This window comes from Tricharina praecox (genome assembly GCF_024521635.1).
Source record: "Tricharina praecox strain CBS 144465 chromosome Unknown BZA05scaffold_35, whole genome shotgun sequence".
NCBI classification, from domain to species: Eukaryota; Fungi; Ascomycota; class Pezizomycetes; order Pezizales; family Pyronemataceae; genus Tricharina; species Tricharina praecox.
Genome location: NW_026250437.1, coordinates 154,143 through 180,678, shown reverse-complemented (window position 1 = coordinate 180,678; position 26,536 = coordinate 154,143). Strand labels below are relative to the sequence as shown.

Genomic DNA, 26,536 nt, shown 5'->3' with positions numbered 1-26,536 from the left:
AAAAGTTACTGACTTGCTATGTGCACACCTAGTGACTTGTCATTAATATGGATTGACCTGCCACTGACTTGGATTGACTCCAAAGTCACTGAAATACCAACCAACCAAAAAATTTACTTCTCAACCGATGGAACACATAACCAGCGGGCACCGGGTACCAACGAGGGGCACCGGGTACCTTTTTAGCTCCACCGCGGACATTCTATGATACCTTTGCTGGCAAATATTCGAGCCCACCTCGGCTAGCTAGGACGGGGTGCCCCACAAAATGAAGCTGTGGGGGGCTGTTCAGCATACCGAGTTGCACTAGTAGTCTCACGAGGAGAGGGTGGACTTGCTGCGTGTATATAGGTACCGGTATCTGTCAAACCTCGACCAGACGAAGCCTCCCCACAGAAATCCATAGGCAGATGTCTACTGCGCCCTCCTCCTCCTCCCCGTCGTCGTCCGCTCGCGTCGGCGTGGTGACCGGCGCTGCCTCCGGCATCGGCCTGGCCATCAGCAAGCACCTGATCAGCCAAGGCTGGCGGGTCGCACTCGCCGACATCGACGAAGCGGGCGGCCTATCTGCACTAGCCACTCTGCCCGGCGACTCCGCAATCTTCATCCGCACCGACGTCTCCTCGTGGGACGACCAAGCGGCGCTCTTCAAGGCCGCCTGGGACAAATGGGGCCGCATCGACTTCCACGCCGCGAACGCGGGCATCGCCGATCGCGAACAGATGTTTGGCCCCACTGGTGTCCCGGGGGATGAGAGCACGCCTAGGAAGCCAAATGTGCAGACTATCGAGGTGGATCTGCTCGGACCTGTGTACGGGACGTGGTTGGCGGTGCATTATTTCCGTCGAAACCCGGGCAGCGGCGGCAGGGTCGTTATCACAAGCTCCCCTGCTGGCTTGTATCCGATGGCGCAGCAGCCGCAGTACGCTGCTGCGAAGCATGCTGTATGCTCCCCCCCTTCCCTTATAGGTTCTCACTTGAAGCATCACTGACACCACCACCACCACCAGCTCGTCGGCTTCACCCGCAGCATGGGCCCCAACCTGCTCGGCGAGAACATCACGGTGAACACGATTCTCCCCGGCTTCGTCGCAACCTCGCTCGCGCCAAAAGAGCTGCTCGCCGTCTGGCCGGAGAAACATACCACCCCGATGAGCACGATACTGAAAGCATATGACTTGTTCATTAACGACGGGACAAAGACGGGACTGTGTGGAGAATGTTCGGTCGAGGAGATATATATGAGACCGGTCTTGGACTATCCAGATGAGAGTCAGAGGTGGATTGGAGTGGAGAGTATGAAGTTGTGGGATAAGGCGTATGGAGTGGAGAAGTGAATACATCCTAGAGAGGTGGTGTTGATGCTTGGACTTGAGGACTATCGTGAATAAATTGCGGTGGTCGTCTGCTTGTGAAGTAATTCGTCCTGACCACGGTAGGCCAGCGAAGCTGGGAAACTAGTTTTGCAAAGGGCTCTTCTGTCAATACCCTTCCAAGCCGGTGGTGGGGTCGAGCGGAGAGCACACACGGAAGAAAGAGGAGTTAGAGGTTGATCGTCTATTCTGTAGATGAGAGAGAAAGTGAGAGAAGGTCTCTCATGCTCGCTCTCTCCCCGCTGGCTGCCCTTGCCATTCACACTAACTACATCCGTTTCCTCTCGCCGACAGCTCCACCATCGCTCTGCCACAATAGCCACCGAGATAGTCAATCATGCAAGTTTTCATTCAGCTTTACGGGTTCGCTTTAGTTCACAGTTGCTGGTCACCAATACATGGGCACGACACATCACTCGCATCAGAAATTTTGAACCATAGTGATATTAAAAGTTCTGAAGAGGTCTTGCTTAATTCTCGCCATATCACTCTACCAGTAACCTGCCGGCAACCCTCGCGGGACAAAATCTTCACTCCGGTCCATCCAAAAACCGCCAGATAACACTCACATCACGATCCTGTCGTCACTGATTAGCTTCAAGATCAACTCCACCCACTCCAGAGAAACAACTTACGATACACCTCGGATCCACTGCCGCCTGTTTGTAAACCTCCAACGCCGCCCTGCCCATAGTCGCCACCACCCCCGTCGCCTCAGCGACCTCGACGCCAAGCGTCATATCCTTAACCATCATCTGCGCCTTGAACCCACCCTGATAATCCCTACTGCTCGGGGCGGCGGGATTGACTCCCGGCACAGGCGTCACCTTGTCAAGCATGAAGTTCTGTCCCGTGCTGTTCTGGATGACTTTGTACAGGATGTGCTTGTCGACTCCGTTGCGGATGCCGAAGTTCATCGCCTCGGCGGACGCAAGCAGGTTGGTGCCGCAGAGGTAGTTGTTGCTGATCTTGGCGGCTAGCCCGCTGCCGAGCGGGCCGCAGGGGAATATTTTGTCGGGGGACGCCATGAGAAGCGAGACCGCGGTGAGACGGGCGGAGAGAGCGGAGGCAGGCGGACAGCCTTGGAGGAAGGAGAGGGTTCCTTCTGTGGCGCCTGGTACGCCGCCCTGTAATGACACTCAGCATCTGGATCTTGACAGCAATGTGGGCAGGATACGCACCGAGACAGGAGAATCAACATACTCCGCCACCCCCGCCTGCATGATCTTCTCTCCGACATCCCGCGTAGTCGCCAGATCGATCGTGGAGCACTCGACACACAGCCTTCCCTCGCTCTTCCCTGCAGCAATCACCCCCGTTTCGGGATTGAGGTACACATCCCTTACATGGCTTGCTGCGGGGACAATTGTAAAGATTGTCTCCGCATTTTCGGCCACCGCCTTGGCCGTCTCCACTATCACCACGAGACCTCCCCAGTTCTCTTGCATCGCCTGCGCAAGAAACTTTTCGACTGCCGGACGGCTCACATCGGTTATGTAAAGGGCCTTGGTTGGCGACATCTTTTTGCAGATGTTCATCGCCATGGGATAGCCCATTGCTCCCAGGCCTGAGATGTTAGCTAGTTGGGTGGAGAGAATAGAGAGAGGGGAGCCATACCGATGAAGCCGAAGTTGACATCCAAGAAGTTTGAGTTTTCTGCCATTGTGATTGCGGCGGTGGATTGAAATTGATAGGTTGACTCTGGAGCACAAACAGTTTTCTTTAATCTTTTCATTGCGAGAACTTATTGCCAGCCGGCTATTACGCGGTCTACGTATCCCGTACCGTACTGCCATGTCGGCGCAAGTGACGCTGGTAGTGGCCGAGCATGTCGCTTGTGCGACGTTCCGACGATAAACTACCCCACATCGCCCCACCTCTACTCTACACCTCAAACGCGCCCTGGCCAGAGATCTCCACATGGCAACGTCGGCCCCACAAAATCAGAACGGGATCCCAATTCCCGGACCCGCAATTGCGGAGAGAGCTACTCGCTTCAACAAGGGGTAGTTGCGTCGCAGCTACGGCGGACGGGGTCAGACGCATGTGTTGATGGCCACGAGACTGCTGCTTGGGACTCACCAAGAACACCTGCGGCATCGCCCATGAGCCGTGCCGGGATGGTACGAGCGATACCCCTCGAGGGCTGGGCCATGCCCTTATCAAACCGCTGGAGGACCAGAGGAGTGCTAGAAAAGGAGTTCACTCTATCGATTCGGTATCACTGTAAAGATTCGCAGCCATGTGTAGTGAGGCGTCAGTACCATTGCACGTTCCATCCCACCCCTCAGATTGCTGAAGACAGTCCAATAACCCTTCCTCACAGGATCATGTCCTCACCGCTACCCCAAACCGACAGCCACGTGGAGCTCACCCTCCTCGCGGGCGGCAGCTTCACCGCCACAGCCAACTTCCTGCACGCCGGCGCCGCAGCCACTCCATTTACAATGTTCAACTGGGCCTTCCACATCTCGCATCCCAGCGGCCGTCAGATCGTGTGGGATGTTGGCAACACCTCCGTTCGTTCGTCCCTTGGTTGGCCTGCCATTTCCAAGCCCCCTTACTGACTCCCGTGAAGAATCCAGACGACTACACTCCGTGGGTGCGCCAACACATGTTCCCGCTCGGCCCCTTCGCTCCACCAGAGCCGATCGAGCAGCAGATCAAGAGGCGTACGGGAGTACCTCCAGAGGGGGTGGATACTGTGATCTTCAGCCATGCACACTGGGACCATTGCCGGCCCATCCGCGCCCTGTTTCCGCGGGCAACCGGGTACTTCGGGCCAGGCACGGCGGAGTTCTGCGGCGCCGGGCACTTCTCGGCCACCGGAGAAGAGCTAGCGGATGTTCCGTGGGACGGGAATTTCTTCCATCCGGAGCATCGCACCGAGAGCTGGGAGGCGCTGCGGGGCCCGTGGAAGAGGTTTGGGCCGTTCGAGAGGGCGATGGACTTTCTGGGCGATGGCACCATGTGGGTTATCCAGGCGCCGGGACATATGGGCGGGAACTTGGCGTGCGCCGTCAGGATTGAAGGCGGCGAGTGGGTGCTGTTGGCTAGTGATTGCTGTCACTCACGGTACGCTGTTTCATCTATCCTTCCTTGCAATGCTTGAATGTGGCTAAATAACAATTCCCAGAGGCCTCCTCGAGGGGAAATACGATATTGCCACGTGGTGCAATCCCGATGGCAGCCAGGGGGCGCTGCATGTGGATATTCCGGCGGCGAAGGATACAATGGCCAAGCTTAGGGTGCTGAGGGGGATGGGAGTGCATCTGGCGCTTGCGCATGATGTTAGCTGGGTGGAGGAGGGAACGGATCCGGTGCTGATGGGGCTGCTGGATCAGGATTTGAAGGAGTGGGTTGAGGAGGGGCTAAAGACTGGGAGGTTGCCGTGATTTTGTGGGGCTTTTTGTAACACCTATCTACTTGCTATACGTTTTTAGACGATGTTGAGGTACTTGTCGTGATTCCAGAAGTATCGTAAATCACTATACAGGCTCCATCTTGAGGGTTTGGCAGATCCACCACCGCTTCGGCCGGGCTCGGGTCCACAACCCTGCTGGGAATTCAGAGTAAACCCCACATTTGGGGATCTGGAGATGATCTGCCCCACCTGCTGCCGGATAGCTTCTGCCAGTATCCATCTTTGCTGGACCGTCTCAATGGCACAGACTCATATAATATCCACCCCCATCGTCTCGATGCCTAGGCAACCAACCACACCTCCCTTATTGCAATGGCCTCCACCACCTACTCCCCCTCCCCCACCACTCCGCTGAACATAGCCGTAATTGGCGCCACCGGCTTCGGCGGCAGCTGGCTAACGAAGGAGCTAATCTCGCGCGGCCACCGAGTGACCGGTCTTTCTCGACACCCCGAAAAGCTCGGGATCCACCCGCTCTACACGCCGAAGCAACTCGACATCACCTCAGACATCACCGTGCTCGCAGCGGCATTCGCCGGCTTCGACGTGATAGTCGACGAGTACGGCCCGCACGCCGCCGGTTTCGCGGCGCTGAAATACAGTGCTTCCCCTTCCCCCCCTCCCCTCCCCGCTTCCCCCCGCTTCCCCCTCGATGCTGACGTAGTCCTGGTGGGTGGGTGCAGTGCCCTTCCTCGAAGTAACCCGGCGCGTCATCCTCGCAATAAAGCTGGCGCGCGTCCCGTATTTCATTAAAGTCGGCGGCACGGGATCCCTGCACCTACCGGGACAACCTCACGTCTCCGTCCTCGAGTCGCCGCAGTGGTGGCTCGACTACCGCCGCGGCATAGCCGACTCGCACGCGCACGTGACGTACATGGAGGAGCGCCTGGGGCCGTCGGGGGTCGCGTTGCGGGGGTACCGGAATGCGCGGCTCGCGCTGAAGGCGGGGACGGCCGGGGAGGTGGAGGAGAAGGTGATAAAGACGTATGAACAGGAGGTGAAAAACAGGGATGCAGCGATGGAGTTTGTGACCGCCTGCAGGACTAGCTTCATGTTTTTTGAGGGCAGGGCGGATTTTGCGTGGTCCTTTGTTAGCCCCAGCTCTCTGTATCGACCCGGGAAGAGGACGGGGGTGTATATGTGGGCGTATGATGTTCTCCCGCTGAAGGGGGATAGGAACAGTGCTGAGGCCATGGAGGGTCGCCTGCATGGGATTTCGGTCGCGGATCTGGCCGTCGCGATTGCGGATGAGGCGGAGGAGAGGAGGCATGTCGGAAGGCATTGGACGGCCTGGGCGGATCTGAGCGATGATACGCCCGCGCCGAGTTATGTTAGGATCGATGAGTGAGGAGCGGGCACCGGGACTGCCTACATTGTACCTAGAGAAGAATTAGCCGTAGTAAAGCATTCAATTTGGCTTCAATGTAACTGAGTATCGCATTCCGAATTTCCATGACACCGCAAAGAAAAGCCATGTTATGGATAGCCCTGTGCAGAGTCGAGCTGTTACCATTCGGTAAATCACCCAATAGTATCGAAAACGCTTGAATAGGTACTAGGAAGCTTGACCGCCCAAACCGTGTGTCGTACTATACCCCGTTTCTTCACAGATCTTCTTACCCAAGTGACTTCAATACCGAGTGATTTTACGTGAATAGAGACACACACCTAGGAACACATTAGCCACAGCCGAATGTAGCAGGCTTTCCGATGGGTACGGTGTACCGACGTTTGGGAAAGTATGTAGCCAGACCAAAATATGGATTACCAGTGTAGAAGCGAATCTTCGGTTTCAATCCTCTAAGCACTAGCTCCATAGCATTGATCGCCGGGACCCTTTGGCGATGGGTATTCGACCGGTTGTCGACGGTCGATTAGGTAGGTCTTTGTGCCGTTCGAAGCGCCTGGGGGCAAGCGACGCCCACCCCCACCCGCACTCACACCACATTCAGCCATTTTGCACATAGTTAACCGCCATTACCTAGGCGACTCAACTCAACTCAGCGTGCACTGTGCTCCACTCCTCCTGACATCCGTTCGCCATCCAAACCAGTCCATCCACCTCCAGGAGATATCGATTCTACGTAGTCGTGGGGTCGTGGACAGGCTACTATAGGCTAGGTAGTGCAGCTCCAGGAAGCAGCGCCGAATTCGTTCACCGGGGAAGTTGACGTTGACGTTGACAGCCATGCGATTACGTAAGACTTACACATCGGTAGGTAGAGTACTCTGGGTAAAGGCAGCGCGCGAGGAGATGGTATCTGACTCCGCATCGAGACAAAGCACATGGGCTGTCACCGACCCACCGTTCGATGTCCGAAAACCCTCGGACGGGTCTGCGGCCTGCGGGGTATGCGGGCCTGCGGCGGCGAATGGCGCTTGGGTGATGTCAACAGCCGGAAGCAGCGTACCTAGGAAGTATGTGCACGAGCGTGGCGGGGGATCATCGTGACGAAGTTCGAAAGGATCTCCGAGTATGTGGGGATCGCGGGGAGATCAAAACGGCGCAGGAGGGGGGGAGGAGTGTCAGTGGCGCTGGGTTGGTTTGCGATGAGCATTGAGGGGCTGTTGAGCGCGGGTTGCGGCTATGGGGGGCTATTGAGCTTGGGTTGCGGTTCGAGGGGTAAAAAAGTGTGTACTTACATAACAAGTCGCTGACTGTTTGTTATCTGTGTGACGCTATTCAAAATTATGACCCTCATTCATCATTCATCATCCCCAGACCAAAGTTTGAATGAGTCTTCCAGAGCACCTAGAGCCTGGCTCCGCCGCATCAAGTCCGTCACGAAGCTTGGAAGCATACACAACATCAACGAAGCTAGCTCAAGTAGTTCTCGGAGTAGTCATTCAAGCTCACGCGCATGCGCATAAGCATGCAGCACGTCAAAGAAAAAAACAAACCCCGCCTCGCACCCGCCTCGTGGATTTACCCATCACCAGCGCGTAAGCCCGCTCCTACACTCCATTCTCACTCCTACACCCCATCCCCGCTGCGAAAACGAAAACCCACCTCCCCCCTCTGCCACTCGATCCGCGACTTGCGAGGGTGGTGCACAAACTATCACTCACCCATCTTACCCACCCCCACCCCACCCCTCAGTTTTATGTATCCTGTTAGCCCGCGCTCCGGACGCGCTCCGGACGCGCCAGCGCCTGGAGTGTATGTAAGATCCTCCGCGCTTAGACGCCTCCTCGTTTACAGTACTCTATGCATAGAGTACTAGCCACCCGCTCGAAACCCCCTCCCCCAGCAGCCTTGTGTGGCTGAAACGCTGCTCTTCCACGGGGCCGCGCTTACCGGTGGATGGCTGATGGCTGACCGTGCTGCTACTCTGCTGCTACTCTGGAATAGCACATGCTGCTTTGTCGTGCTGTTTGTTGACACCTCGTGTTTCCGTTTTTCGTTGCTGTCGCCGTTGCCGTGGTTCCGGCCGGACTGCAGGAAGGGGAAGGGGAAGCGGGCGCTGAGCAGAGTAACAGAGTCTTACTCAACCTACCTACTCAACCTACCTACTCAACCTACCTACTCAACCTACCTACTCTGCATCTGGCGCGCCACAAGATGTGTAGAAATGTAGAACGCCACCCGACACCCGACCCAACGCCCGACACCTCTCCGCTCGCTCGGGAATGAGAACGCGCCGAGAGAACGTTAGCTACGGTCGATGTTCGGTTGTAGAATGGAAACACTGGGGGATGAGAGGGATGGGAATCGGGGGAGGGTTTATCGTAAATTTTTTGAAGGAGGGGGAGGGGAGAAGGGGAAGAGGAGGAAGAAGAGGAAGAGGAAGAAGAAGCGATGCATAGATACTGACTTCTCTCGCTCTCTCTGTCTCGAGTAGGTAGGTTCGGAGGTAGGACGGTAGGTAGAGTAAGCTCGAGACTGCCTGCTTCCTGTTCCCCACACCGCTGACTGCACACCGCTCACCGTGCGGCGGCTGGTGTTCGATTGCTGTTTTGCTCTCTGCCGTATGTGGGGTTCAGTCGTTCAGTTTCGGTGGAGGTGGTGGTTGCGCTTGACTAAGCACACCGTGCACGCCGTGCATCCCTTCAAGCCTTCTCGTCTTCTCGTCTTCTCGTCATCGTCTCGCTGACTCTGCAGGCAGCGCCAGATCTACGATCCAGTGCCCAGTGTCCGCAGTGTCCCCGGTGTCACAAATATCCCCAGTATCCACCGTGTCCACCAGTGAGCAGCCATGCTATGCTGTCTCGCAGTTGCAGCAGTTGCAGTTGTGCAGTTGCAATTCCCCCAAAATCCAAAATCCAAATTGCCGTCCTTGCACCGGGCAGCAGATGAAGTCAGCAGCACTCAGCAGCAGCGAGCAGTGGACGAGTGCGAGCGCCGGTCTGTCGTCGCACAAACAAGAAGTTAAGAACGCAGCGCAACGCAGCAACGGAGCGGAAGAGAACTTCCCCTGCCCACACGTACCCTCCATACCACGCCCTTCTGGGCGATCGCACGTCGTAAACCAAACCTGGAATTTGTGATGTCTGCTTGCTCTTGCTTGCTCTTGCTTGCTCTTGCTTGCTCTTGCTTGCTCTTGCTTGCTCTTGCTTACTACTTGTCCACTCCACTCCACTGGGTAGTAGGTACTACTATATACGGCCTGCGGCGCGCGCCGCGGACGGCGGTGCGGACGGTGGTGCGGTCGGTGGTGCGGATGGCGGTGCGGACGGTGACATGCAGGGTGTATAGTACGGTACGGTATGGTATGGTAGAGTGCAAAAACAGGACAGGACAGACAGGACAGGACAGGACAGGACGGGCTCGTGGGGACTCTGTGAGGGCCCAGGGGGGCGTAACATAGTACTTGGGTACTTGCTGGCCGGAATGTTTCCAGTAGCCGTTGAGCGACAGACGCGGATTGCGAGATACCTCCTATGTACTCTATGACATGTAACTACGGTAGGTACTACCTATGATAGATACGCGTAGTTATAGGGTGGAGATGGGCGGTCGGGGGGAGGGGAGGGGCGTAAAGTGGCCAGGGTTTTCTGTGGGAGAGTGGACGCGTTTCGAGAGCTCAAGGGATAACTTACCTAGAGTACCCAGATTCGAGTTCAGCTCAGTTCACGAGAGAGAGAAGGTAAAACAGAGAATGGACTTCTCGTCGCTTTGATGATTCAACTTGGTACATAGCGCTCTGGCCCCCCGCCTCCCGCGAGAAAGGGAGAGAGAGAGAAAGAAGGAGAGAGAAAAAAAGAGAAAAGACATCATCGCTGTGTCGAAACCCTCTCCGCACACATCATAAGTACGGTATGATCACGATCAGGGTCGTCCAGCGCCCACCACCACCACCACCACCACCACCACCTGCAAAAGTGCTCTAGAGTACTTACCGGCTAGCCCTTAACCCGTCCAAGCCCAGATCGACCCCGTGGGATGGGATGGATCCTGGCCGTGGGCGGTGGGGCGGTGGGTGGGCCCTTGGCTTTTGGCCTGTTTGCATTCATGCGATGGCGATCTCGGTAGGTAAGTAAGTTTTTGACGGACGAGGAATGGCCGAGATGGACGGATGGAGAGGATGGTTTGTTTGTATGTATGGCTATTACGAGATTCGACGGATTCAAACTTGCAACTTCGAACTCGTGAAGATGAGGATGCTTCGTATCGATCGCTATTATTATGTGCGAGATTCGAACTCGAGTTGGAGCTGAAGCTGGAGTTACGGATATCACATAATAATGCACATCGGACATGTCTGCTGAGCCTGGGAATGTGAAAGACGGAAGCGAAGCGATGCTGTACTCGTACATACATAATTAAACTAGGTACTCTGGACTCTGGAGTCCGTTATATCGCGCAACATCACCACCGCCATGACTACCACCACCATCACCACCATCATTACTGTGATAATGCCATCGCCGCCGCCGCCACCAGCACCACAACCACCACCTCCGCGACCGCCGACGCGCGAGCCCGGATGGAAATGAACAGACGGACATAAACAAGACAGGCCAGTGACCCGGGCTCGGAGGCTATGCTGCAGCCGAGTTTTGTACACACGGAAACCAGACTCGTTGAGTCGTGTGGCTGCTGCGAGGGTCAGCACTCTAGCAAATCACAATTCACGACCACTTCCGTGGCTCGAGGCGAGCACTCCACTTCTAGAGTGCCACCGGCCCGGCCGGTGTTATGTAAACTCGGAGCATCATCATCATCACCAGCAGCATCATCAGCATCATCAGCATCAGCATCATCAACACCGACATCATCAGCACCAGCATCTCCGTCTTTCTTTGGCTGCGTCTTCTCAATTAGATATCGTACCCCACTCCATTGAGTACTAACTATACTCTACAGGCAGAGTTCCTGTCTGTCTGCCGTTTTTAGAGATTTCTTCTTCTTTTTTCCCTTTCCTTTTCGCTCTGGTGTTTTATTCGTCTTTTTCTTTTTCTTTTGCAGCCTGCAAATCGGAACTTGGTTCGATATCGATCTGCCTGCTTGAAGAAGAAGTAACGTGAATCCGCCGCCACACCCACTACCACCATCACCACCACCACCGCCAATACACCCCATCGTTAACCATCGTCAACCCGGCCAGCACAACCAATCACCGAGACCTCCGCGGCCACATAGCAGAAACGGACGGGAAGACCAGAAGCAGTCAAAGAAGAATAGAATTCACGAGACCCCCAAACTCCAACCACCTCCCCCCCTCCCAAACGCTTTTGCCACGATCCATTCAGACTCGCCCGTTCAGCCAAAACTGCCAACTGCGTCCTGCTTGCTTGCTTGCTTGCTTGCTTGCTCCGACTTGCCTCCCACTGCCGCCGCCGCAGCCGATACTCTAGCGGTCTCGCTTGCTGCTTGTTACGACACGGATATTCGCACCACCCATGCCCCCACTGACTTCTGACGGCACGAGAACACGGGGAACGGAGGAACAAGATCAGAAAACCATCTGCGTACCTACTATAGACCTGAAGCCGACCTACTTAGAGAGAGAAAAGAAGAAAAAAACTCCCTTTACTATAGAATCCGCGGGCAACAATCGAACTTGGCTTGCTTCCATTTCCATCTCTCGTGTCCCTCCGTCTTCCCTCCCATCCTCCTCCTCCTCTGCAGCGTTCACACGCCGCCACAAACTCCAAACAACTCTATTCCCTTTAGCGTAACTTCAACGACAAGAATAAGACGAAGTCGAACAATCACGACACCCGGCTTCTCCCTTTAACCCCCTCAACCGCTTGCTGTTGCGTGTGGCGTGGCCAGAGTTCCTTCTCCACCGATCCCAACTTCGCCGTCTCCCCCCTTCTCACCTCGTTCAAGTGACGCTGGTATTGCTTGCTTGCTGGTCTACCTGCTTGCCGGCCTGCTTGTCTGCTTGCTTCGGTCTCTCCGCCTCGTTCCAATACACTCTAGTTATCCACAAATTCTCGGCACTCCAAACCCCCCTTCGCCTTCCCACGTCAATTTTACTCAAAACAATATTCCGCCAACTACCACACAACACCACGCACACCACACGCACCATACCATACCACCCCCTTCCGTTTTTCGCGCTGCAGAGACAAGAGCCAGAGGCAGAAAGAGAAAGAGAAAAAAAAAGATAACGGTTTGGCGATAGTCCTCAGCGAGTCTCCTCGCTGAGTCGTGTGCACTTGCAAAGCGTTGCCGAATAAAAAAAATACGCGGAACGTTTTCCAGATGTCGACTCCTTCCACAGCTACCGCACTTGCTCCACTCGACATCGCCAATCCTTATTCTTCGTACAACTACTCCCACCACCACCACCTCCACCACCACCACAGCAACCACAACCACAACCCGCACCAACTCCTCCACCACCACCTCCAACCGCTCCAGATCCACAACAACAACACCCACAGCACCAACCCGCACGCTGCCCTGACCTCGCTCAACTCCCACTCTCACCACAACCACCAGCGATTACCCGCTCCGCTACCGTACTTCCAGCCTCAGAGCCCGCTAGCGACAGCTCCAGTTCCGTCGTCGGCCTCGTCCCCATCTTCGTCCGTGGAAACGCGTACGACAGTTTCAGGAACGATGGCGTCGAGAACACAAGCTGCGTCCACTTCGTCATCGGCTCCCCGGAGATCCCGCCGGCGGACACCGGACTGGCAGGAATTTTATCGGAATGGACCCCCGAAGGAGATCATCGTCATTGACGATTCGCCGAGTCCGCCCCCTCCTGCCGTGTCGTCTCGCAGCGGTCGACAACACCAGGCGATAGCAACCGCAGCAGCAGGCACCGCGGCGTTGGCCCCCGCTCCGGCATCGTCCTCCTCACGGCAGAATGGAACCGTGCAATATCCGATCGCTGCTACCGCCGCCTCCGCCGCCGCCAACAACGCTCCGCCTCGTCATGCGGACAAGAAGCGAAAAGTTCAGTCAACGCAGTCGGCACAGTCCGTCAAATACGAACCCGTGTACGGAAGTCAACCAGAGGGCCACGCCTACTCTGCGACGCAGACGCCACATCTCAACGGCTACGCCTCACCCACCACTCTGTCGGCGCACTCGAGTGCTTCGAGCGTCAATGGTACCACGGCGGGGACTTCGCTGGGGTCCGTGAGCAGCATTAAGGATTACACTGCCTCCGCCGCCGCCGCCGCCGCCTCTTCGAACGCCGCAGCAGCTGCTGCTGCCGTCGCCGCCAACGGTCAGAAGCGAAAGAGGGTTACGAGGGCAAGTCAAGCGGCTGCTGCTGCTGCCAACACGCTGGATGCGTTTGCGAGCTATCACCCGCCACCGAAACCACCGATCAAGGCGAAGGATGTTTACGTGCAACCAATTCAGGATGTAAGTAGTCTGGCTTTGCAAAAAAAATCAGCGTTCGTTTCGCGGAGGTGGATCGATAACCCACCCTCCCTCGTATACGCTTTACGCTTTTCTCTTCGGCACTTGGATGGGACGCTGCTGACTGGTCGCCCTTTTTTCTTCTTTGGTATAACAGCCGGATAGAAATAGTCAACAGAGGGTTGACGACAACGACGGACACTACATTGTTTCACCGAATACGGATTTGACTGCTCGATGTGCGTAGTCGTTCCCTCCACCCCCCCACAATTCTGTGCACCACCATCGACCATCGACCCGGACTAATCCTTTTTTGTGTTCAGATCGCATCACCAAGTTACTAGGACAGGGCACCTTCGGCAAGGTGGTGGAGGCCTACGACCGCACGAAACGTACGAAATGTGCGATCAAAGTGATTCGATCGGTCCAGAAATACCGGGATGCGTCGAGGATCGAACTGCGAGTTCTATCCACCCTCTCCTGCAATGACAAGGAGAATAGGAATAAGTGCATTCATCTGAGGGACTGCTTCGACTACAAGAACCATATCTGTCAGCTTTCTCGCTCACACGACAAAAGCCCGATTGAGTTCACTGCTGACGAAGATCTCCAGGTATCGTTACCGATCTCCTCGGGATGAGTGTTTTTGATTTCCTCAAGGGGAATCAGTTTGCTCCGTTTCCTAGCACGCACATCCAGAGTTTTGCTCGGCAGCTGTTCACTAGTGTTGCGTGTGAGTGCTTTCTTCCCTTTTCTTTCCCCGCGTTCGGTATGGGTGGATGGATGGATGGATGGATGGATGGGATGGGATGCTGACCTGATTGGTTAGTTCTGCACGATCTCAACTTGATCCACACGGACCTCAAGCCCGAGAATATCCTCCTAGTCAACAACGGCTTCCACACGTACAACTACAACCGTTCGATTCCGTCGTCGTCCAACCTGACCCAGCGCCAAGGACGGACTCGACGGATACTCTTGGATACTGATATCCGTCTCATCGATTTCGGTTCGGCCACTTTTGACGACGAGTACCACTCTAGCGTCGTGAGTACTCGACATTATAGGGCCCCCGAGATCATCCTGGGGCTGGGATGGAGTTTCCCCTGTGATATCTGGAGCATCGGATGCATTCTGGTCGAGTTTTATACCGGCGATGCTCTCTTCCAGACTCACGACAACCTGGAGCATCTCGCCATGATGCAGGCCGTCTGCGGGCCGCGTATCGACGCGAAGCTGGTTCGGGCAATCGCGGGAAAGAGCGGTGGTGGAAACACTTCAAATGCTTCAAAGTACGGACCTATCCGTTTGGCGTGCATTCCCGGCGACTCGTTCACTGACATTACCTAGGTACTTCAAGGGAGCCAGGCTGGATTACCCTAATGCGGAAACTACTAGGGCCAGCAAGAAGTACGTGAACGCGATGAAGCATCTGCAGGTTTGTTTACCTTTTCTCCAGCCGTGATATCTTGGCTTTTCTTCCCATCGTTCTGATTAGTCGAAATAGGACATCATCCCCAGCAACAATACCTTCAACAAGCAGTTCCACGATCTGCTCAAGAAGATATTCGTCTACGATCCCAACAAGAGGATTACCGCCAAAGATGCGCTCAAGCACCCGTGGTTCCGGGAGACCATCCAGGATGAGGGAACTGAAGCCGCCAAGTCTCGAGATGACCGAGAAGCCGAAGCTGCCAGGGCCCAAGCATACCGGGAAGCCGAGCCTCGTGAGAATCTTTGAAACGACCTCTCTTTACGGAATCGGATGAGGGAGGTGAAGCCCATATCTTCGATAGATATGTAGAAAACTCTTCACTCTGGGTGGATACACACTTACCACCGCCATCGTGTGGACAGTTCTTAATGGATGGTACGGGTGTTTTTGCTTTTCTCTTCTTTTTTTTCTCTTTTCCTTCAAATGTGTGTTTTTTTTTTGTGTACAGCGGGGACAACCAATACCTGAACCAACCGAAGCCGACAATCTGGGAGGGATTTGTGAGCGGCAATTACTTCTTACCTTACCTTACTACTACTTACGTTCTTCAACTCTGCATCCTACTTCTTTTTCTTTAACTTTTACTCGACCTGTCACGCACTTCACTTTGCCTCCTGTGGTCTCTTCTTCTTGTGTTTTGTTACCTTATTTACTGTGAATGGCTGTGCGTGGGGTGAAAATGGCGGGGAGGGGGGGGGATGGGGCTCGTTAGCTGGCGCGAGGATTATGGGGGACAAAGCTGGATTGCGCAGTGGCCGGACGGGACGGGATGGGACGGGATGGGATTGGGTTGGATGGGATTGGGTTGGGTTGGGATTGGGGAGCTGGACTGGACTGGAGTGAATGGATATTTGTTCTCTTGATGTGTTTTTTCTTCCTTTTTTCTTTCCTTTTTTCTTCTTCTTTTCTTCTATTCTTCTTGTCCTTTTATTAGGTATGCTGTGCTGTTGCTTGTGCTTGAGACTTGACTTGACTTGACAATTGTGGATTAGGTATTAAGGTCACCGTCGGGCTATGGAGGGGTTTTGTTTGTTTTACTCCACTATTATCGTGCTGTGCTGTGCCACGCTGTGCCACGCTGTGCTGGGCTTTTGTCGAGATGCTTTGCTGTTGTGTGGCTGCGTGGCTAAGAAGATGCGAAGACTGGCATAAGTTATGTTATGTTGTGGTACGGTATGGTATGGTTCATTACGGTACATTACGTTCGATTCACTGGTGATAGTGATGGCTCATGGTGATGGCTGGAATCTGGATACGGTGATGGCTGGCTGTGATGGCTGAAATGATGGCTGGTGTTATGGCTGGAATCTGGATATGCTGGTGCTGCTGGTCCGGATTTACTTACTCACCTACCTATCATGCATAGTTGATATGATAGTGCCATGGTGGTATCCATTGAGCGGATGAGCATTGGGAAAGGAGAGGATGGAGAGGAACGGCAGGATATAGAATATTTCGGTTTCTGTGGCAGACTGGCAGACTGGCAGGCTAGCAGTACCTGCGAGTGTCAGTACCGGTATGTGCTTGCGAGTGGACTAGGGACGTTGCTGAGCTGGTGGGTGCTGCCGAGCTGGGGGTTTGGGCCGGGGATGTTTGCGGCCGGGGCCGGGGCCGGGGCCGGGTAGGCACTGGGGCGGGCCGGGAAGGGGGGCGGGCACTGGGATGGGAGTTTACGCCGGTTCGGGTTTGAGCGTACATGGTTGATTGCGATTCCGATCCCGTTTCCGATTCCCGAGGGTCTGTTCCGATGGTTTTTTCCGAGGGTTTGTTCCATTGGAGACTGGGGATTTGGAGACTTGTGGTCCCGAAGACTGATGCTCCTACGGTCCTGATGGTTTTGCCGTGTTGTGCTGTGGGCTGTAGGTTGCGGTTGTAGTTCTGCACTTGCGGGCCTACTGAACCTTGCCGGTATCCTCCTGCCCCGGGTCGGGGTTGGTGGCGGGGGGGGGGGGGGGTCTACACTCGGCACGGTATCTCCTGGTACGGTACGGTATCTACACACCCGATCGTCGTTTCATGTTTCATGGCACAGCATACCTCTCTCTCTCTCTTTCTTGCGGCGGGCGGGCGGGCGGGTCGGGGCGGGTATGACGTAGGTATCCAGAGTAGCTGGCTACTGGCGCGGCGAATCGGGCACGTGCGGCGAGTGATCGGTGTCGATAATCGGCCGTACCGTATCCCATTCACCCTAGGGGCGAGCGGGCGTAGTGGGAATATACCACCGCCTAGGCTCTGCAATTCCGGCAAATGATTCTACCATTCAAATAACCCGCTATCTTCATTGACCAGCAGCCGTTCAAAATCTAAACACCAGTACATTTGACTATCCACTACCTAACCAGCCAGCACGGCGGAACAAGCAAAGCATCAGACCAACGCAGAAATTTGTATCCATTCATATATTTCAATTCGATAAACGCCTGGTTGCAGTTGCATGTAAACACTGAGCAGCACTCAAAAAGACAGAAGAAGAAGAAGAAGAAGAAGAAGACCGCAAAACAGCAAAGAAAAGAAAGAAAAGAAAGTAAAAAACAGTAAAAAAAAAGTAAGAAGGAATAGAAGGAGTAGAAAGAAAAGAAAAGCTAAAGCGCAAAACCACTGTAACATTTAACACTCCCACAATCCGCATAATCCGGCCAAATTGCGAGTCGATTGGAAGAAAAAAAAGTGAAAGAAAGAGAAGAAAAAACCAAACCAAACCCTATCCGCCCAACACCGGAAACACAATCAATGGAAAGGATGGCGATGGAGAAACTACCGTCCCCGTCCCATCCCCACGCCTCTCCCCGCCGCACCCATCATATTAACCCCGCCCATCCCCTGCTGCTGCATCATCCCGCCGCCAGGCCCGATATTAATCCCATAGTCCTGGAAACCCTGGCCACCGACACCTCCAACGCCCTGCTGCACCCCCATCTGCTGCTGCATGGGCATTCCACGGCCGACACCGCCACCACCGATCTGCCCTGCTCGGATCTGGCCAGCCATGTTTTTGCCAATCATCTGGCCACCGCGGCCTTGGATCTGCCGTTGCTGCTGCATGAGCATCTGTTGCTGCGCGGCTTGCATGTATGCTGCGCTGCCATAGATCATTTGCGGGTGTCCGGCCATGGCGGCTTGTTGTTGGTAGAGAGCGGCTTGGTGTTGTGCGGCTTGTTGTTGCTGCAAAGTGGCGTTGGGAGGCATCCGTGGAGAGGAGATGGTGCCACGAGGGGAGGCGTGCGGATGGCTCATCTGAGGAGGTTGAAGGCGTGCGGCTGGGGCATGTTGGGGTTGGGCCTGTGGTGGGCGTGAGACGCCAACCATTGGGTTCTGTCCGCTTTGGGCCTGTTGACGGAGTTGGTTGATGTAGGCTAAGTGGGGGGTACTCTGTTGGAGTGGGGTCTGGGAGAGCTGATGGATTTGAAGCGGTTGCTGTTGCGGTGGGATTTGCTGTTGAGGGCGGGGAACGGCTTGTTGTGGCCGTGGGGATTGATGCTGAGAGTGTTGTGATAGGGAGTGTTGCATTGCCATTGCCTGGGCTTGGGGCTGCTGTTGTTGCTGCTGCTGCTGCTGCTGCTGCTGCTGTTGCTGCTGCTGTTGCTGTTGCTGTTGCTGTTGCTGTTGCTGTTGGGCTTGTTGCTGAGCCTGTTGCTGGTGATGCTGTTGCACGGCCTGCTGCTGTGCTTGTGCCTGGGCCTGTGCGTGGGCCTGGGCCTGGGCCTGTGCCGCTTGAGCCTGGGCCTGTGCTTGAGCTTGAGCCTGGGCCTGTGCCTGTGCTTGTTGTGCTTGCGCTTGAACGTGTGCGAGTTGCTGCTGCTGTTGTTGCTGCTGCTGTTGCTGCTGTAATCGCATATTAGCAGTATGTTGTTGCTGCGCCGGGCTCATAGGCACAGAGTTCATGCCACCCGAGGAACCTGGCCTCGTTGTAGCAGTAATGCCATTGACCTGCGCAGCGGAGCTTCCCATCGGGCCCTGAGCGAGCACCGGACTCCCCTGCTGACTTGCGCTCGCCGCCCTCCTAGCGTTTATTTGCCGTTGCTTCTCCATCTCCTCCTGCTTCCGCATCTCGGCGCGCTGACGATTGGCATGATCTTGCTCCGCACGCAACTTCCGCTCCTTCTCGGCCTTCTCCGCCGCTTCCTTCTTCTTCTCGGTCTGTGCAAGCTTGATGCTTTCGATGACCTTGAATTTCTTGAAGCTGTGCTCAAAGGACGAGCCGGATCCATCGCCAACAGCGGATTCTGAGCCGTTGGCGTTGTGTGCGGCGTACCTGCGCTCGTCCATAAATAGCAGCAGTCGCTCCTGCTCTGCCGCCTGTGCCTCGTCCGCCTGTAGTTCGGCCATGGTGCGTTTCCGCGCCTTCGGCGGAGGCAATGGAAAGCAGTGTAGTGGGTGCTGAAGTATCTTGTGGATCATCTTTGCATGTTCGACAGATTTTGCCGGGGTTAGGATCAGAGATGGAGAGGTGGCCAAAAGGTTCTTGGCTTCGAAATCGTGCAAGTTCGAGTTGTCCAATATCGTTCGGCGGGTAGGGGGTAACCGTGGGGTAGTTGTGGTAGAAGTTTGCGCAAGGGTTTGTGATCGGCCTGGCATGGGCGTTGAGGCAAGAACGGCCATGTCGCAGTGTAGGGTGAGTGGGGTGGGGTGTAGAACTGTGGTGAAGATCCTCGGTCCCTTCGGTTTGCCGTCCTTATTCTCCTCCTTCTTCTCGACCGCTTCAGGGGGCTTCGGAGTCGGGAATGGAACCATCGGCGACGGACATATCCACTCGTTGTAGTTGTGTATCGACCCGGGGTCCTGTTTGCTCTTGACCTTCGACGTTGACGTGGAAGAGGCCGACCGATGGTCATGTATCTGCACAATCAAACAGCCTGCGCACGTTAGACCACTGTCCCGTTTATCCCCGCCCCCATGACCCTACCCCGCCGCGCACACATACCGTCGTAGAACATCGTCCCCGCATCCCTAAACTCCTCTATGAGCTCATGGGGAATCTCTTCATTACGGACACATTCCAGAATCGTCTAAGTCAAGCCATCAGTTAGCGCTACAGCTCAGGCAACGGCAACGCCAGCGCAAGAACACACCCTCATAGGACTGCCATATCCAAAACTCCCATCCTGCCCTTCGAACCGGAAGTTAAGCTGGTGGAGGTGTAACACTAAGCTCGGCGGTTTCCCGGTAAATCGCTTGAGAATGTAAGATGTAGATATAACAGGCGGTCGCGGCGGTAATTTCTACAGATGCACAAGAATTAGCAATAGCTTCCTCCGCCACCATACGGTCCACCGCCGCCGGCGCGCGCGCGCAACGACCTACGAACCTGTATCGCAGCAGCTCTCTCTCTAGCTTCCCTCGCCGTAACACTATTCCCGTCTGGTTCCTCCACCGGCGTCGTCGTCGTCGTTACCCCCGTTTGTCTTCGCCCTCTGTCGTGCCAGTTCTGCTGCCTTATTATTTGCGGCGGCCCTCTTACGTTCCGCCAGCTTACTAGCCGCGGTAGGCGTACCCGTCCCCGTCGCAGAAGCCGCCGCCCCACCGCCACCACCACCAACGCCATTCGCCAGCGCTTGGGGACGCGTCTTCGATCCGGCCGATGGCCGCCCATACGCCGATGCCAACCCGCCCGGTGGATGTTTTCCTGTCAGCCTAGGAGGATTCGAGGTGGCAGCAGCCGCCATATTGGAGGCGGGGAGCTTTATGCGGGAGATAGGGAGCACTGAGGATGGGCTTTGTGAGGATGTCGTGGGCATATGCTGGGGGGAGGGGTATGCGCGCGAGTGTTGAAGGGTAGGTGGGTGGTGGGTGGTGTGTGATAGTATGTCCTGGTCCCCTCGATGCGGCTCTGTTACGGTGCGTTTCGCGACAGCGCGGTCGGGAAGTTAAACGGGGGCTTCTTGCTCGCTTGCAATAGCTAAGTGACTGCTCCTTCTATGCCACAATCATTGGGGGGAGGAGATATTTAGGGGTCTGCGCGATCGCGTAAAGAGAGAGTGGGAATTGGCGACAACTGCAGGAGCGGAGTGGAACGAGCGTGCGGTTGTGCGACTTTTGATTTTGGGAGCTGGAGAAGTTGAAGTTGGTAGTCGAGTTTCAGGCGCGAGTGCAAGAGAGATGGCGATATGTGCCAGGCTTGGCGTCACGTGCGGCGCTTTCAACCTGACGGAGAAAGAGAGAGAAGTTACCGCGTAACGGCAACCTCCGGAATGATCTTGAATGAGAATACATATTAATGGAGAGCTCGGAGAAGGTCTAAGAATGCGGTAACACCTCTCACTTGGCGAGTGAACGTCAGTGAGTGCATCATCATGATTGACTCGGTGTTGCACGTCATTGCATGTAATCAGCTGCCCACGGCCGGTCCCGAAGGGCCGAAAACTATCGGACATGTGCATAATTCGTGATATAAAAGCCATATGAAGAAAGATGAACACAGCACTGAATACAAAATAAAGCTGGTGTTTGACATCCGTAGAGGGGACAAGATGATCGTAGTCACTTCAAACCGTAGCGTCACCGAGAAACGACGTATTAAGCTCCATCCTAACAGTCTAGCCTTACCCATTGAAACACCAAGTTTCAAAGCCCTGGGCTCATTGCGGTTAACGTCCGCTAAACGGTGGCAAGTACAATGGCTTCTTAAAAACTTTGGGGGGCACCAGGATTTCATCCACATACTAAAAGCTGCTAGACCATTGATTGTACTGATGCGAAGAACTTGCCATCAGGCGCGAATTCTACGGTATTGACCCACTCTGGATGGATGAGGAGACCCAAACTAGTGGTTTTCGGATGTAAAGCTCTTTGATGGCGATGATGGCATAAACGGTGGGCATAGCTGGGTTGTTTGCAGGAACGAGGGAAGGTAAGTGAAGCGATAGAGAATATATTGCAGGCACTCTGCTCGGGGGATTTACAGAAGCAGCTACCTCTTTAGAAGCATGCAGGTATCGTAAAGTCAAAATGACACTTTTGTAATTCCTTACATCATCCGCGCGGTCTCTTTCTGCCCCGTCTCCACCCTAGACCTTCTCTGCATACCGGATGCCCGACTCCTCCATTAAGAACCCCATCATTCTCACAGCAACGTCCTTTGCCGGAATTTTCTTCGGTGATTCCGAACATCTTTGGCAGTCGACTGCCGGCTGTCCTGTCTGGTCACACCCCCAAGCTGCACCGTCCCGTCCGGGCCTTGAGACGGACCACGTCACATAGGTAATCCAGTCCAGCCCATAGGTGAAAACCGGACAAACTGGGCTATGTAGAACACCGGCCATAGAAGAGTGTCAAACTTTGGTCGCCCGGAGATCTCAGTTAAGGTTTGGCGGTGGAAGAGTCTCGACGGCGGCCAGGCGAACTCTGATGAGCGGGCCTGGCGAACTCTGATGAGCGGCCAACTTTGTTCGGCGGCCAACTTTGTTCGGTGCTCAATCATAAATAGAGGCCTTCGCCGTGGACGATAGGTTCTTCTTTTCTGTATCGAATAGAATATTATCATCTGTTCACCCATATATCTCAACAAAGAGCTTGGAGACTGGGCGTTGGTCCCTAGCCTATGCGCCTGCATTTACGATTGCATTGAGGAAGCACACATTTGGTCTCGCCAGTGCAGACTGCAGATGTGGCAATGGAGCCATCTCTCACGAGTGACACCTCAAGATTCACTCCAGTCAGGCTTCAAGGTAGGTACTTCAGTACTTGGGTATGCTGATTATTTTCCATTCCCCTCAGACCTCCCTCCCATCCATCCAAAAAAGCATGATATACAAAGCAACCCTCGGTGTAGGTATTAAGGGAGAAGGCAAGAAGGAAGTGATAGTATCAAAATTGGAAATACACCGGGTATACGTACAACAAACAGAAAGCCAAAAAAACAAAGTCATCAAATATCATCACCCACCCACACAAATACGCCCTACTGAGGGGCGACATCGGCCTCCTCAATACGGCTCCTCCAATCGTCCTCGACAGTCCACGCCTCAACGACATCCACGCGCTTTCCATGCCGGATTCTGATGGGCGCCCCAGGGCCCCACCATTTCCCCTCTCCCCGCCTCCTGTCGCCGGCGTCATCTTCATCGCTGCTGTCAACCAGTCCCGCAATATCGTCGACTCCGTCACCACCACCCACAACCACAACCGCGCGGTTGATACATCTCCCACCAAGAACCTCATCCACTACTCTTCCCTCCGCATCCACCGCCGCCTCTTCGAAGTACACGACGTCAGGGGCCAGCTTGCGCAGGAGCGGCACAAGCGCGTCCATTGATGCGAAGGGCACGATGTTGTCCTGTGATGTGCCGTCGGGTAGGATCTCGCTGGCGATTTCGAAAGTACTCTTGTTCATGTCCTCATGGAATCGGATGCCCTGGAGTGATGGCGAAGGCATTGGTTCGGGAGCTTCCAGGACAGTCAACTTGTCGCTCGATCTAACATTCCTCTTCGCCTTCCGTGCGGTAGTGCTCTGGTTGTCGGAAGCCATGTGCGGAGAGTGGATCAGGATGTACAGAATTGTATTGGATAGCTTAAGCGGGTGCGGGATTTTCGAGAGAAGCGATCGCTGAAAAACGGCGCACGTATTAGTGCCACAACACCAAGGACGGTGTGGATAAAAAGGGGAACTAGAACGCACCGCCGGTAGAAGCTCCTCAAACTCGGCGTCGCTATCATGTCCGTGTGTGGCCTTGCGCTCTTCGACAACAAGTACTACTGGGCGTTTCCTGCGCGGCGGTGGAACGTATTGGCTCTTATTCTGGGCAGGTTTGGCGGCGGAGGCTGAGGCTGAGGCTGAGGCTGAGGCTGAGGCGGCGGAGGTTGAGGCGGTGTAGCTGTTCTGGGCGGGGAGGTTCGGTGTAACGGCGGAGATGGGGGCTGATGACGGGGCAGTAGGCCGACGGCCAGTGGCGGTGTCAATCACTGACGGTCTCGGTGGCTGTTGCGACGGCCTATCCCTCCCTGGCCTCGGCCTGTGCACCACCTCTTCGTCCTCCTCGAACGCGAGCCCATCATCGTCGTCGTCATGATGCGTAAAGTTCTCCACGGCGCCTTTCATATAGGACATGACGCCAGCAGCAGACTTCCGCTTCCGATAAAGCTCCTCCTCCCGGCGCGAATCCTCAATCGCATCGGTGTCTTCCTCGGTGATGTGGTCATGGACACGGTCACTATGGCGGCGGCGACGGCGGTGGGAGTGGTGGCCACTACTGTGGCTGCGACGCGGCGGTTCGTGTTCACTGTCGCTGCCCGGGTACGAGCTCGGTGGGGAGGACTCAGACGAGAAGAAGTATAGACCGGCGGAGGCGAGGGCGGCGGTCGTGAGTGTGAGCGCGAACGGGAGGATTAGAGAGTGTGGCCCAGGGCGGCTGGGGCCTCGGTGCGAGCGCGGCATCGTCCGTTCCGTCAGTGCATGTAGAGCAGGCAGGTATGAGTTACGTGGTTTGTTGTGGTGGGTCGTTTACGGGCGCGGTCGGCGGGTGGGAGGGGGGGTAGGTATCTAAGATCGAGCGCGTTCCGTTCGTTTGTGTGGTTGGATTGGAGGCCGGCGGATTGCCGGATTAGTGGTTGTGTGGGGGATGCTGCCGTGTGCGCGGGATCTGCGCAGGCTGGGGTACGGGCGCTTAGTTTATGGAGGAGGTTGGGGGAGGATCGGATGGCGTGCATGAGGCATGAGGGGAACCGATCGAGGGCTGCCGATGGACTGTGATTAGCTCGAAAGTAGCTCTCTTTGATTTGGGTTTCGATCGGGCTAGAGCGGATCTGAACTAGAGGGGAGCACGCACGTGGGCAGTCATCATGCCGCACTCGTCTAGGAATCTAACTGGACGGGATTCTTCACACCTTCCTTGCGTGGATCAGGTCCACTGCAGAACGGAGTCTTCTTCATTCTTTCAGCTGTGTTGACCCAGCCAACACGATGCAACTTCCGCAGTACACCAAACGCGACTGTAAGCAGTGACTGCCGCATTATCCGTTGTGCGAGGGCTCTTTGCCAATGCCTCTCCAGGCCTGACGAGAAAGGAAGCGCACACAGAGGAGAGAGCGGATATGGGGGGTTGACCGTCTATTCTGTCAGATTACGGCGTGCGGAGCGCATGAAGGTTCTCTCCTTATGTCTGCTGTATGGTGATGGTGAAGTTTCAAGGAGCACTGTTCTCAGTTCTGAAGGAGTCAAGGACTCAGTCATGCGAACTGTATCCGGAGGAGGAGATGAGTTCTGCTGTCTGGTCTGTTGTCTGGTCTGTTGTCTGGTCTGTTGTCTGGTCTCGCCGGCGGGGATATCTCCCAATTGCAGACATATTCTGTATATATAGAAGTACACTGGCCAGGAGAAGAAGAAAAAGCAAGCTACAAAACAGTTCTATCTTCCTACCAATTCTCCTATCTATCTCAGTACATTTGACATATTTGCTAGATGATGATCATGAAAGAAGAAGAAGAAAAGAAAAAGAAGAAACCAGCCATCCACCAACATTAATGCTGACCACTAACCACATTCGTTTCCTCTCGCCAACAGCTCCTCCTTCACTTACTCTCCAAACGCTATAGACAACATCGACCTTCACTTCCTCCTCTCGCCTCCCTCCCATCCAACACTGCAGACAGCGTCCGCCTTCACTTCCTCCTCTCGCCTCCCCCTCATCCAACATTGCAGATATTGTTAGCCTTCACTTCCTCCTCTCGCCTCCCCCCCATCCGACGTTGCATATATTTTTGGCCTTCATTTCCTCCTCTCGCCTCCCCCTCATCCAACATTGCAGACAACGTCGACCTTCACTTCCTCCTCTCGCCTCCCCCCCCCCCCCCCCATCCGACACTGCAGACTAGGTCCGACGCTGCAGACAACGTCCAACACTGCAGACAACATCTGCAGATCTATGGCCCTGGGGCCGGTAGCCAATTGAATCGGTTGGTCATGGAGACGGAATGCTGCATAGAAATGCAGCCTCAAATTCGCCGCAATTGTTTGATCGAGGAAGTGCACGACGAGTGATGCCGCAGGCAACATCTGCAGATCTATGGCCCTGGGGCCGGTAGCCAATTGAATCGGTTGGTCATGGAGACGGTATGCTGTTTCTAAATTTCTTGATCGAAAGAATGCACGATAAACTTCCCTGCCGTTAAGAAAAGCATTGTTGAAGATGAATAGTAGATGATATTTCTCGTCACGTCCAAAAAGACGAACCATGGGGAGGAGATCTGCGCGTGGGTGAAAGGTCTTGCAGTAGTCGTCCGACCCACAGTATGCTCCATAAAGGACCCTTAATGTAACTAAAGTCGTATCAACCGTCTTGTTGGTGTTGGGCGGCACTGGTTGGATGGATGAATCGATGATGGTTGATGGTACCACCCGGTTGGATGGATGAATCGATGATGGTTGATGGTACCACCCGGTTGGATGGATGAATCGATGATGGTTGATGGTACCACCCGATGGCTCGGTCGGCTCGGGGACAGCGTACACAGTTGTGGTTGAGGTCGTGCCGCCGAGGGCTGAG

At 55.0% G+C, this 26,536-nt stretch overlaps 8 protein-coding genes across 8 annotated transcripts; 5 read left to right on the top strand and 3 right to left on the bottom strand.

Annotated features, from left to right (window-relative positions):
• Window positions 1–410: 410 nt before the first annotated feature.
• On the top strand, window positions 411–1,337 carry BZA05DRAFT_461736 (uncharacterized protein; the record flags this gene model as incomplete). The annotated part of the gene is made up of 2 exons (XM_051487684.1): window positions 411–944; window positions 1,011–1,337. The coding sequence occupies 2 exons, from the start codon at window positions 411–413 to the stop codon at window positions 1,335–1,337; spliced, it is 861 nt and encodes a 286-aa protein (XP_051335397.1).
• Window positions 1,338–1,825: 488 nt separating this feature from the next.
• Window positions 1,826–3,246, bottom strand: BZA05DRAFT_411378 (putative 3-hydroxyisobutyrate dehydrogenase). Its single transcript, XM_051484988.1, has 4 exons — window positions 2,991–3,246; window positions 2,555–2,940; window positions 2,009–2,500; window positions 1,826–1,951 (listed from the first exon to the last, which is right to left on the bottom strand). The coding sequence occupies exons 1-4, from the start codon at window positions 3,106–3,108 to the stop codon at window positions 1,904–1,906; spliced, it is 1,044 nt and encodes a 347-aa protein (XP_051335396.1). The 5' UTR covers window positions 3,109–3,246; the 3' UTR covers window positions 1,826–1,903.
• Window positions 3,247–3,455: 209 nt separating this feature from the next.
• On the top strand, window positions 3,456–4,939 carry BZA05DRAFT_187341 (beta-lactamase-like protein). Its single transcript, XM_051479368.1, has 4 exons — window positions 3,456–3,641; window positions 3,700–3,892; window positions 3,952–4,448; window positions 4,510–4,939. The coding sequence occupies exons 1-4, from the start codon at window positions 3,616–3,618 to the stop codon at window positions 4,766–4,768; spliced, it is 975 nt and encodes a 324-aa protein (XP_051335395.1). The 5' UTR covers window positions 3,456–3,615; the 3' UTR covers window positions 4,769–4,939.
• On the top strand, window positions 4,940–6,232 carry BZA05DRAFT_187337 (uncharacterized protein). The gene is made up of 2 exons (XM_051479367.1): window positions 4,940–5,398; window positions 5,481–6,232. Exons 1-2 carry the CDS (start codon window positions 5,110–5,112, stop codon window positions 6,143–6,145), a joined length of 954 nt encoding a protein of 317 aa, XP_051335394.1. The 5' UTR covers window positions 4,940–5,109; the 3' UTR covers window positions 6,146–6,232.
• Window positions 6,233–7,870: 1,638 nt separating this feature from the next.
• BZA05DRAFT_411371 (uncharacterized protein) lies at window positions 7,871–8,645 on the top strand. Its single transcript, XM_051484987.1, has one exon. The coding sequence runs from the start codon at window positions 8,109–8,111 to the stop codon at window positions 8,373–8,375; it is 267 nt and encodes an 88-aa protein (XP_051335393.1). The 5' UTR covers window positions 7,871–8,108; the 3' UTR covers window positions 8,376–8,645.
• A 3,806-nt stretch (window positions 8,646–12,451) lies between these two features.
• Window positions 12,452–15,305, top strand: BZA05DRAFT_427467 (kinase-like domain-containing protein; the record flags this gene model as incomplete). The annotated part of the gene is made up of 8 exons (XM_051486061.1): window positions 12,452–13,567; window positions 13,722–13,803; window positions 13,888–14,115; window positions 14,178–14,297; window positions 14,394–14,449; window positions 14,516–14,856; window positions 14,915–15,002; window positions 15,072–15,305. 8 exons carry the CDS (start codon window positions 12,452–12,454, stop codon window positions 15,303–15,305), a joined length of 2,265 nt encoding a protein of 754 aa, XP_051335392.1.
• Window positions 15,306–17,328: 2,023 nt separating this feature from the next.
• On the bottom strand, window positions 17,329–20,891 carry BZA05DRAFT_187214 (Spt20 family-domain-containing protein). Its single transcript, XM_051479366.1, has 4 exons — window positions 20,365–20,891; window positions 20,129–20,278; window positions 19,981–20,065; window positions 17,329–19,912 (listed from the first exon to the last, which is right to left on the bottom strand). Exons 1-4 carry the CDS (start codon window positions 20,647–20,649, stop codon window positions 17,814–17,816), a joined length of 2,619 nt encoding a protein of 872 aa, XP_051335391.1. The 5' UTR covers window positions 20,650–20,891; the 3' UTR covers window positions 17,329–17,813.
• Window positions 20,892–22,723: 1,832 nt separating this feature from the next.
• BZA05DRAFT_411354 (uncharacterized protein) lies at window positions 22,724–24,562 on the bottom strand. The gene is made up of 2 exons (XM_051484986.1): window positions 23,674–24,562; window positions 22,724–23,601 (listed from the first exon to the last, which is right to left on the bottom strand). Exons 1-2 carry the CDS (start codon window positions 24,427–24,429, stop codon window positions 22,957–22,959), a joined length of 1,401 nt encoding a protein of 466 aa, XP_051335390.1. The 5' UTR covers window positions 24,430–24,562; the 3' UTR covers window positions 22,724–22,956.
• Window positions 24,563–26,536: the final 1,974 nt, after the last annotated feature.

Coding starts and splice junctions, on each gene's coding strand:
- BZA05DRAFT_411378 (XM_051484988.1), bottom strand. CDS start 3,108: ATGAAAAGATTAAAGAAAACTGTTTGTGCTCCAGAGTCAACCTATCAA. Junction 2,941..2,990: donor TGTCAACTTCGGCTTCATCG/GTATGGCTCCCC, acceptor CTAACATCTCAG/GCCTGGGAGCAATGGGCTAT. Junction 1,952..2,008: donor CAGTGGATCCGAGGTGTATC/GTAAGTTGTTTC, acceptor CAGTGACGACAG/GATCGTGATGTGAGTGTTAT.
- BZA05DRAFT_187337 (XM_051479367.1), top strand. CDS start 5,110: ATGGCCTCCACCACCTACTCCCCCTCCCCCACCACTCCGCTGAACATA. Junction 5,399..5,480: donor TTTCGCGGCGCTGAAATACA/GTGCTTCCCCTT, acceptor GGGTGGGTGCAG/TGCCCTTCCTCGAAGTAACC.
- BZA05DRAFT_187341 (XM_051479368.1), top strand. CDS start 3,616: ATGTGTAGTGAGGCGTCAGTACCATT. Junction 3,642..3,699: donor AGTGAGGCGTCAGTACCATT/GCACGTTCCATC, acceptor CCTTCCTCACAG/GATCATGTCCTCACCGCTAC. Junction 3,893..3,951: donor GGGATGTTGGCAACACCTCC/GTTCGTTCGTCC, acceptor ACTCCCGTGAAG/AATCCAGACGACTACACTCC.
- BZA05DRAFT_411354 (XM_051484986.1), bottom strand. CDS start 24,429: ATGCCGCGCTCGCACCGAGGCCCCAGCCGCCCTGGGCCACACTCTCTA. Junction 23,602..23,673: donor TTGAGGAGCTTCTACCGGCG/GTGCGTTCTAGT, acceptor GCCGTTTTTCAG/CGATCGCTTCTCTCGAAAAT.
- BZA05DRAFT_187214 (XM_051479366.1), bottom strand. CDS start 20,649: ATGGGCGGCCATCGGCCGGATCGAAGACGCGTCCCCAAGCGCTGGCGA. Junction 20,066..20,128: donor GATATGGCAGTCCTATGAGG/GTGTGTTCTTGC, acceptor GGCTTGACTTAG/ACGATTCTGGAATGTGTCCG. Junction 19,913..19,980: donor GGGGACGATGTTCTACGACG/GTATGTGTGCGC, acceptor TAACGTGCGCAG/GCTGTTTGATTGTGCAGATA.
- BZA05DRAFT_411371 (XM_051484987.1), top strand. CDS start 8,109: ATGGCTGACCGTGCTGCTACTCTGCTGCTACTCTGGAATAGCACATGC.